Here is a 10,432-nt window from a genome sequence, read left to right on the forward strand (position 1 = left end):
AGAGAGAGAGAGAGAGAGAATGAACAAACACCAAAACTCACTTGGCAAAGCTTTATGCAAAAATGTACTAATCTCAACAGATCCTTTCTTCCCTACCATACAAACAGCAACTGCTACCCACATTTCTAACTTGAATGTGTAAGTACAGAGATTTTCTACCAATTAAAAAACTATTAAAAGAAATAAGAGCAAGCTCTTTAGGACCGGATAACCTAAGAATGTAATCTTTCTTCAGTCAACACAGTACTGGTTTCCTTGGTTCCACACATAACCCTTCTTAAGGACAGTAAAACATCTGCCAACAGCAGTGTCTTCCACCATTAAATAAACGCCAGGCGCTGGTTTAGAGATTAGTATTCTGATTGTCTTAAATTTAAGATGAAATGAAACCCAATTTCCCCTGCCCATTTCTTCTGTGTGCTTTCTTACAATACAGTTTAACAGCAGACTCTAAGATTTCTTTCTCTTTACATCTTAACCCAACAAGTCTTAGAGTCTTATGCTCAACTAGCCTTCCCTACTCCCATACAAGAGGCCTCCCACCCAAGCCCATTCCTGATATTTTACCACCAGAGTGCTTCCTTGTCCTCTTCATTGAATGTTAAACTTCAAAATTATCCTGTCTTGTGTCCCACCCAATCTTAAAGCTGAAGCTGTGTGAACTGTGTCCTGAACTGTCACCTCTGTTGTAACCCAAAGGTGTACAACAGTGGCTGGCAATATTCAGCAATGGCAATAGTAACTCTGACGCCACCTCTAGTTCACATCATTCACCAAAGTCAATGTACTGAATAAAATCATAACAAATGATTTACCAAGAAAAAGAAATAATTTGCTTTGTATTTATGATACTTATTCTATTCCACTTACCTCATATGGGACAGATGTCTAACCCCCCTTTAAATGATTGCCCCCAGTAAACTAGAACTTGAAATAATAGCCATGTAGATACGTTTGTGTATGTGTGTGTGTGTTTGTGTGTGTGTGTGTGTGTGTGTGTAAGGGAGGTGGCACAGGTAAAACCTATGTATTCTGACATATATCAACATAATATACTAAAGGTAAATAATCTTTCAACTACTATAGCTATCTGAAAACTAAAAAGCTTACAAAGACTATGTTGAAAAGATTTCATGTTTATAAATTACAGATGCTTTACACATATTACTTGAATATGTTCCATCTCCTTTATTTTTAAAGCAATCCTGTTTGGTAAGCACTAACATCTTCATTCCATTAATTAAACCTCAGGGTTGAAACATCTGAGTGACTTGCCCATATGTCATCGAATAACTTCATGCTATTACAGAATATAATCGGGCACAATTCGAGGAAAGACCCCATCTTTATACCTTCAAACCCACAGAATCTCACCCCTTCAGTATTCAATCCCCTTAGCCCTCCCAAAACCCCCAAATGAGACATCTAATGTGTATAAACTGTGTCTAACTGGTGTGTGTGTGTGTCCTAAACACTAAACTAAGTACTTGTGGCCCAGGGTAGTCTCTCCAATATTTTAGTGCAAATGCTTTACAAGACAATTTGCCAAATGAAAAACAAAATTCAATTATTTTGACTGGAAGTCTAATAAGCTCTTTAGTATTTGACAGGTAACTTCTTTGCAATTTACAAATTGGATAAATTATTTTAATAAATATTTTTTCTTTTTTATTAATCATTTTATTTGTTTATATTTCAAATGATATCCTCCTTCCCAGTTACCCCCTATAAACCCTCCATCCCATACCCCATCTTCCCCTCCCCTTTTAAAACTGTCCAAAGGCTTGGTGACACACATGCCTGTAGTCCTAGGACTTGGGAAGTAAGATAGGAAGATCAACAGTTCACAGCCAAAACTAAAACTTTCCAGGGCTTATAATTAGGATTAATAATTACCCCCACCTTCAACTCATTTCCTAACGGTTTCAAATTCACTGTACATATAGGAAATGCAAGTCTTTACATCCTCAAGGCCATTATTAGTTTACTATATAGATGAATGGCACGTACAGAAATAAGAGCCAGCAATCTGTGAAAACTTAGTAGCAATCAATGACAGTAACAGGCCACAGCAGCCACAAGGTAGAAAAATTGAACAAAAACATATCTTACAATCTTCTGGAAAATTAACTGGACACCCAAATCCAGTCCACAGGAAAGATAATAACCAGCAACAAAGACAAAAAGATCATTATTTCCAGCAACAAGTTGAAGGACCAAGTGTAAGGCAGACTAATCCCCCACGCAGTAGAAAAACATAAAGGCATGCTTCCTCAAGGATGTCTGTTTCATTGCTTTTCCTGAATGAATGAATGAATGAATGAATGAAATATCCCTTTATTTTTGGACCTGAGGTATACAAAATGGTTTTTATTATGTTCATTTGTATTTTCATGAAGTTTAGTCTAATGTCAAACATGTCAATGAACCCTCAAATGCACACACACACACACAGCTTATGAATTTAAGATTAAAAAGTGCTCTCCTCTGCCCTGCAGGGTGTGACATGCACAGCCACAGTCCTAGCACTGGAGGCTGAAGCAGGAAGACAGTGCTGAGCACCAAAAGAAAACAAAGCAACAACCTCTAATGTGTTTTGAAGCCTAAACACAGGAATGCAGTTATTAAATCAGCTGCCAGAGGGAGAAAATGAAGGAGCCATAGCCCGCTGCCGAAAACTTCCAAGGAGAAAGCATCCATTCTGGAAACTACTGCTAAACAAGACACTTGGCTCTTTATTTATTTTTCTCCTCCGTAACAGGACTTTTGTTTTGAAATCTGAGTACATGTGTGTACATTTTAGATATAAGAAAAGCTTTGAAAGATTGTTTGATCTGGCCTCAAACTCACACTCTAGCAGAGACCTAGCACCCTAGTCCAGTCTTCGTAAATCCATTTGTTGGAGCTAAACTTAGAAAAAAAACAACAGCAACAAAGAAAAACAGATTTCTCAAATCAAGAATTTGAGTCCCCCAATAGGCCAGGATCAAAAGAAGTAATTCAATAGACCTATTTAGAAGAAAGAAGGTTACTCCATTAAAAAAATGTTTATCAACTTATCCCAACATTTATCTCAATGATCATAATCCTCTTTGTCTATTTCAAAAAGTTCTTTTTAGCAAGGCAGCAAGAAGTACATCATTCTGAACTCAGGCTGCTGCTAAGACAAAAGTACTACTCAGTGCTCTCTGCGAACTTCCACTGGCTCTGTCAGAGCTGATGACATCAGTATAGCTGAGGTTCAGTTCAGCCTGTCAGCAGCTATACTCTATGTTTCCGGAAACTGACCAGATGTTCTAGGTGATCACAGTCACACTTTCTGTCCTTAGCTAGCATTTATTCTTTACCATGCATCAAACCCCACACAAACGCCCTGTATTTCTATATATTTTGCCTTTTACAAGTAAAAGGAAAGCTTAAAAGCCACAGCTTGAACAATGGTAATTTCATACTATAAAAATTAAGTCCTATTAAAGCCACAATTCAGAAAATATAAAGCAAATATGCTTCTACCAAAATAATATAGTTAAACAAATTCTTGGCTCTTTCCTCGCTAAAACCACCAAAGGCTTTCTTCATTTGCTAGCACTCCTGAGTCAGTCACAGATAGTGGCTGAGACTAAGAATCTCCATACATTCCTCACCCTGACCTCACCCCATGTTCAAGAACAGGTAGTAAGCACAAACACCAGCAGAGAAGTTACCTCCCAACAATCTACTTCCATTTTTAATGACCTAAGATTGTTATCATACACACACACAAACCAACAATCCCCACTCTGGGTATTCCCCCCTCCAGAGGATGATGGACTGCTAGGCATGAGAATACACCTCTCAATGAGTAAAAATGTAAAGGAAGGAGGTTTCTGACAAGATAAAGGTCACTGCAGAACAGCTTTCCTAGAAGCCAGACACAGCTACCCATAAGACCATTAAGCAACAGGAAGGGCTGCACTCCTTTTCAGCTTCACACTGGAACATTAACAGCACAACTACAGTTTAACACAACACAGGTAGAGGTGTGTGTGTGTGTGTGTGTGTGTGTGTGTGTGTGTGTGTGTGTATTACAGACAACACCTTCCACTTCCCTGTTCAGGCTGTAACAGAGACTTCATTTTTTGCTGTTTCTTAAAATCCAAGGGCTAATGAGTTAAACTGATCTGTATTTTCATTTGTTTCATTAGAATCTTAAACAAAAGGGGATTTTTTTAAGTAATTAAATAAACTACTTGAAAGCATCATTACTATGTTACTTTTGTGAAGAACAGTTTGCTAATGCAAGTTCAAAGGGGTTTTTTTCCCCCTAAAATTTTAGACAATAGAAAATTTAAAACTCTAGTTTGTCATCATCCAGCATCCAAAAATTCATTAGGTGGCTCCCTCTCCTGGAAAAAAGTGAAAGGTGAGTTCAGCTTTAAGTTGTAAAGCACTAGGTTCCTTAAAAACACTTTAAATCTGTATGAAGCAAAAGTAAAGAAACAAATGTGAGTGACTTTTCTATTAGTACCAAGACAGTTGGCTTTAGAGAAACTGTACCACTAAATGTACAGTTTGTATAGCTATCAGGTAATGTACATGATGATCTGATTTATCATATAAAAACAGTATTCTTGATTACAAATGTGGGTATATTTCAACTGATTCTCAATCACACCACACATACTTTCAAACTCACTACAAAGATCAAGTGTTTCTATAAGGGAAGCAGCTACTCCAGGATGATCTCAGGTTAAACTCCACCTCCTCAGGTTAAAAAAAAAAAAAAAAAAAGAAAGGCACTGTTCCACTGGTAGTAAAAACTCTAAAGTGTGTTTTTAACAAGTATGGACCATAATGAAGCATCAGTACTACCCCTGGGAGCTGGGCTGTTTAAACTAAAGATGCAATTTATGAATGCTTTAATCTAGTAGACATTTTCTTACACACATTTATCTTGAACTCTACGTGATCATCCACCCAGAGCAATGTTCGCATTAGGCTTAAAATAAAGTGAGAAAAATGTAAAGTCACAAACATATTTAACTATCTCAACTGCAAATCAAGCTGAAAACACCAAGAGTGTCAAGACACAAAAGCTCCCAGTAAGAGACAGCTTTACGGTGCGGAAATTACATACCAAAGTTTCTCAAGTTCAAAAGCCTATGCTTTTAAAGAAGCAAATGCAATCTTTAATCTTAATATTATTTGTTCCTAATACATCAATACCTAGAATCAACCCTATAAAAATTGTTCAGTAGGAACTCAGTATTTTAAATGTTAAAAACTGTATTCTATACCTTAAGTTCAGTGCTAAATTTTGGGATCCCAGAGATTTTACTATCAACTACAGTCAACATTTAACATTTACATTTCTAAGTGCTGTCCAGGAACCAACCTTGCTGATATAAACGCAGCTTGGAGGGCTGGGGGCTGTAGGAGCGGGGTCATACTTAAGGACTCAACCTTTAGAGCCTCGCTAATCTGGAAACTAATGAATAAAATAATCCTCCAACGTAAACTTAACTGAATTTTACACTGATCAGAGACAAAGCAGTATTTACTAAACCATTTGAACTTTAAAACTAACCCATCACATATATCTTAACAGCAACTTGAAATTTGACTAAGGCTCACATTAGAACTTCATCTGATCAAATATTCGTATTAAGAATGCTTGGCTGAACTGAGACAGGTTTCTCTTGACTAAGACGAAAAAAACTTGAAAAGAAAGAAAAAAAAGCCACAAATAGAGTACATTCCTATTCATAGTTTAATCAACAACAGAAACAAGGTTCAAACCCTCTAGCCATTAGTGACATTCTTAGCGGAGAAAGGGGGTGAACTATACAATCAATTACTTGTGGTTAATTTAAAATCACTTTCCCTAGAACTTGACGTTTAGAACTGGTAACTTTTCTTGCACTCAAGAGAGATCACACCCCTACTAGACAACCGCCGCCCAAGGGCACAGCACATTAGCGGGAGAGGGGTTGTAGAAACACAAATTACTCCAGAGATAAACCGGATTTTTTCCTCATCTTTTTTCTTCTTGCTGCCACCAGTAAAAAGATTCCATTCTATCCTCCTTTTGGCACGTTTATTTTCGAAATTAAGTCAAAAGGGAGCAAATAAGTCAGTTGGGCTAGAGGCCTGAACCTTTTTTCTTCCATCCTAGCTCAGACCTAAAAACACTTTAATTCCTTCCTTAAACGGATTACCATATGACTAGGGAAGGTCACAGGATCAGGATGCAAAAGTCTGTCTTGGCCTTTAGCCTCACCAGCCCCAAACCAACACTTTTCCCCACTTCCCAGTTTCTAATTCCATGCAAAGCACGAGTCACGAATTAGCTCCCTTCACTCACTACCACTCTACTCTCTGATCTCATCTTTCCCACCTGGTCCCAGAACTAGCTGATTGACTAACAGGGAGATGATCTAAGAAGTAAAATAAAATAAAGACAGATTCAGGGAAGTTAGGCTAGCCAGGCGGGACAGCAAAGGAAGTGTGCCCACGGTGCCCCAGCCCTCGGAAAGGGGTACAAGAGCTCGCGATCGCACTGGCACTGGCATCCAGACTGGGACAAGCCGGAGGGCGGAAGGAAACTCGCGAAGAGGCATCTTGGGAGAGTTGGGGACGCACTCCCTCTGGCGTCGAAGAGCCCCGCGCCCGCGCCTACCTGTAGCACCAGCGGCTCGGGGTTGAAGGCCAGGGTGAGCAGCAGCTGCATGCGCTCCGAGTCCTTGAGGTTGCGCAGCAGGAAACTGCCCGAGTCCTTGGTCTCGGCGTAGCGGCGCACCAGGCGGTCTAGCAGGCGCTGCGAGGGGCAGTGTACCAGGTCCGACCAACCCTCCACTGCCTCCGGCGTGAGCAGTCGCACGTCGCCGTTGAGACGCGCGAACTCGGTGCGGGGCATGGCCTGGAGCAGGTCGCAGCGCGGCCGGCCGGTCGCCCGCTTGCAGATGCTCTGGTCGAGCTGCGCCAGCTCGCGCTGCGAACCCAGGCGCTTGAGCACCACGCGCCGGCGGCCGCCCTCGCGGGGCTCGCCGTACTGCGCGAAGTACACGTTCTTCACGTTGAGGAAGTCCAGCAGGCGCAGGCGGCCCCACGTCTCGAAGCCCACCTGGCCGTTGAGGAAACGGCGGCACCAGCTCGTGCCGAAGCACGCCGGGCACTTATTGAGCTGCAGGAAGCGCCGGTCGGCGAGCTCGTTGCGCTGCCAGGAGGCGAGCAGCGACGGCGAGTGCAGCAGCATCAGCACCAACAGGCTGCCGAGCGCCGCCAGCTTCAGTGCACGGGACAGGCGGCCCAGCTTCAGGGGCACCAGGCGCCACATCCCGCCCGCGCTCCGCAGCGGCCGGGGCCGGGGCGGGCGAGCGCACCCCGAGCCGCCCCACGGCGCCGAGGCCCGCAGCGCAGACGGAGGGCGGCAGCGAAGGAGCCCGAGAACCGGCTGTGCCGGGCAAGCGCGGCGAGTTCCCGATCGGCTGTCTCAACAACTCCGGGCGCCCTCCTCCGAGCTCCCCGCCCTCCGACTCCGCGGGCGCCGCCTCCTTGCCCGCCAAGTTATAGAGGCGCGGAGGGGGGGGGGGGAAGGGAGCGCGGGAGCCGCGGTCGCGCGCACGCGCACTCCCGCCCGGGACGCTAGAGCTGCGCCTGCTGGTCCCGGGCGAGCAGCGCGCGCGGGGGCGAGTGAGGAGTCCGGACGTCTCACACTCGAGAAGCTACGGTGTGAGGAGGGGAGGAGAGGATGCGGCGGGCCCCATGCGCGGGCACGCCCGAGAGCGAGGGGCGGGGCCGGGGGCGGGGCGAGCGCGCTCCCGGGAAGCGTCAGCGCGAGCTCGCGGGGAGGCGGTGGAGAGGGTGGGTGGAGGGCGCGCCCGGGAGGGCGGAGCTCGCCAGCTCTGCCACCGGAGACCTTCCGTAACGGTTACTCTGGGGTGACCGTCGGGCTTCACGGGCGCGCCGGAGGCCTTTGTGGAAAGGTCGTCGGAAGGGAGAGGGCGGAGAGAAGTGCGTTGCGGGAGCAGAGCGGCCCATCCCGAGAGCGGGAGAAGGCGGGACCGAGGCTTGGGGGCGGGGCTGGAGCGGGGCCGAGCCAGGTCCTGGGGGCGGGGCCGGGCCGCCTGTTCCGGGCCTTATATGGTGCGGCGCGCGCTTGTTCTTTTTGACTGGCGGGACCTCCGGGTCGCGCGCTTTGTACCGCGGTAGGGCCTGTGGGCAGACAGTGGGGAAGCGGTTAGGGGCCGGAATGCTGCTGCAGGGTTGGCCTTGTATCTGCGGAGGCTTTTACAGTTTCGCTGAGTGAGCACTGGCAGGATGAGGTCTTATCTCACCGGCGCCGCCCGGCGGGTCCCCGAGGAGCCGCGTTCCCCCACGCTTCACCGGCTGGGCCCAGGCCTGCCTTGCGGCCGGGACGCGTTGCTGTGGCGATGACCCCAGGGAGCCAGGCCGTCAGGTGCCGCACCTGTGCTGTCTAGTTACCTCATTCAGACACCAGACTGCGGAAATAATGTGGTCTAAAGCGCGTGGGTTTAAGTTTTAGAAGGTCTGGAATCTTCAACAGTAACTTCAAAATATGTTCTATTAGAATACTTTTTAACTTTTAGCACTCTGATTGTTGGTCTGATGGATAGCTAGTTCCAGTTACGATGTTCCATATACTTTTACTGAGAGGTCAAACAGGAAAAAATCTTTGTAACTAGTTATAAAGATAAACTACTCAGACAATGAGAGTTATCTATGCTAGATTGTGAATCACGGCTGAATTTTCTGTATTTGATGGTAGCATGCATGAGGACTCGCCTCTGGAAGAATACTGGTAAGGTTAACATTTTGTGTTTGGTGATGTAGGAGTTCAGATTTCGGAAGAAATCTTCAACGTGGTGGTGATTTTTACAGGCTACTACAGAATACAAATTTTAAGATGCGAGCTTTCAAAAGCTTAAACAAAGTGACTGAGAAATTTGGCTGATAGAGAAGAGCATCCCATGTTTCGTTTGGCAGGGATTTGATTTAACATGCCCATCAAGCATCCCTCCAAATCCATACAATAAGTTTATGTAAGCAAAGGCTCAAATGAAGTTTCCTCTGAAGTGTCTGGAGCGACTGGAGACTAGAACTGTATGGTTCATTTGTGCTGCTGCAGTGGGGTTGTAAACGAAGCGAATAATTATTAACCTGTGTGTTGTTTTCCACACCCCATCCACATGCTTCAGAGATTGGTTTAATACTAGACAATGTGTGGGATCGCTTTAAAACAAAAACAAAATATTCTACTGTCATTTTATCAGTGTAGACAAACAAGGGTATTTTACTCAATACAAGTTGCTTGAGGGGATTCTTTGCTTTAAACTAGTTTATATTTTGTTTAACAGCTCTGAATTTAGGGAGTCGGTGACCTTTCTGCCTCAGTCTCTCTCCTAAGAGTGAAGTGAGGCTTTAGAGACATGACACATCATTCTCAGTTGTCTGGTGTTCTTGCCTTAAACTTTCTAGATAGTAAGATAGTCTTCAAGAATTTAATTTTTGCAAAAGAAAAAAGTTTTGGAGACAAATAAGATAAACTCAAGAGACTGGAAAAGATCAGTAAGTGTTAAAGTAGTTTTCTCCACTTTCCAGTAAACTACAGGATGCTTTTAGCTAATGGATTGTAAACTGCAAGCCAAAGTTCTTGATCATTATTTTAAATAAGAACAATGTAATTTCCAGTGTGACTGCCATTATTACAAATGTATCTAGTATAATTAAAGACCACAGTGATTTAAATATTTTTTTCATTTATGTGCGTGTGTGTGTGTGTGTGTGTGTGTGTGCGCGTGTGTGCACACTCTCACGCACACACACACACACACAGAGGTGTTAGTGGGGTTGGAGTAGACGTCAGAGGACAATTTGCAGAAATCTCTACAATGTGGGTTCATGGCTATTAGGAATTCAGATAGCCATGCTTGGCGCAAAAACTTGCTGAGTCATCTCACCAGTCCAAGACCACAATGCTTTAATACCAGTCATCTAATTTAAAAATATTTAATGTTAATTGTGTGTGTGTGTGCGTGTGTGTGCATGCATGTCAGTGGATGTATACGAACCATGTATATACAGGAACCCTGGAAGGTCAGAAGAGTCATCAGAGCTTTCTGGAACTGAAGTTACAGAGGTTTATGAGAGCCACCATGTGGGTGCATAGAACCATACCCTATCCTCTGAAAGGAGGAGCCTCAGCTTGGAGAGAGATTCGGAGAGAAGGGGTGTCTGAGATGGGGGAAAACAAAGTCAAATCATGGGTCCAAACTGGTGGCTTATTCTGCTGGAGACAGCTTTCCAGCCTACTTTCTCTCTGATCTGCTTTCTCTATCTGGAGATCTCTGTATAGTGCTCATCCCCCTCCCTCTCCCCCCCCCCACCTCTGTGTCTGTCTCTCTGTCTCTCTCTCTCTGTCTCTCTCTCTCTC

General features: G+C 44.5%; 1 protein-coding gene across 1 annotated transcript in view; it reads right to left on the reverse strand.

Annotated features, from left to right (window-relative positions):
- The window catches only part of Dipk2a (divergent protein kinase domain 2A), a 19,280-nt gene extending 11,762 nt beyond the window's left edge, over window positions 1-7,518 (reverse strand). Inside the window, exon 1 of the mRNA XM_028758937.1 lies at window positions 6,659-7,518. Within this exon, the coding sequence (XP_028614770.1) occupies window positions 6,659-7,315 (657 nt within the window). The 5' untranslated portion in view covers window positions 7,316-7,518. The remainder of the gene's footprint in view (window positions 1-6,658) is intronic.
- Window positions 7,519-10,432: the final 2,914 nt, after the last annotated feature.

Source organism: Grammomys surdaster, unplaced genomic scaffold (genome assembly GCF_004785775.1).
Source record: "Grammomys surdaster isolate TR1022 unplaced genomic scaffold, NIH_TR_1.0 126248, whole genome shotgun sequence".
NCBI classification, from domain to species: Eukaryota; Metazoa; Chordata; class Mammalia; order Rodentia; family Muridae; genus Grammomys; species Grammomys surdaster.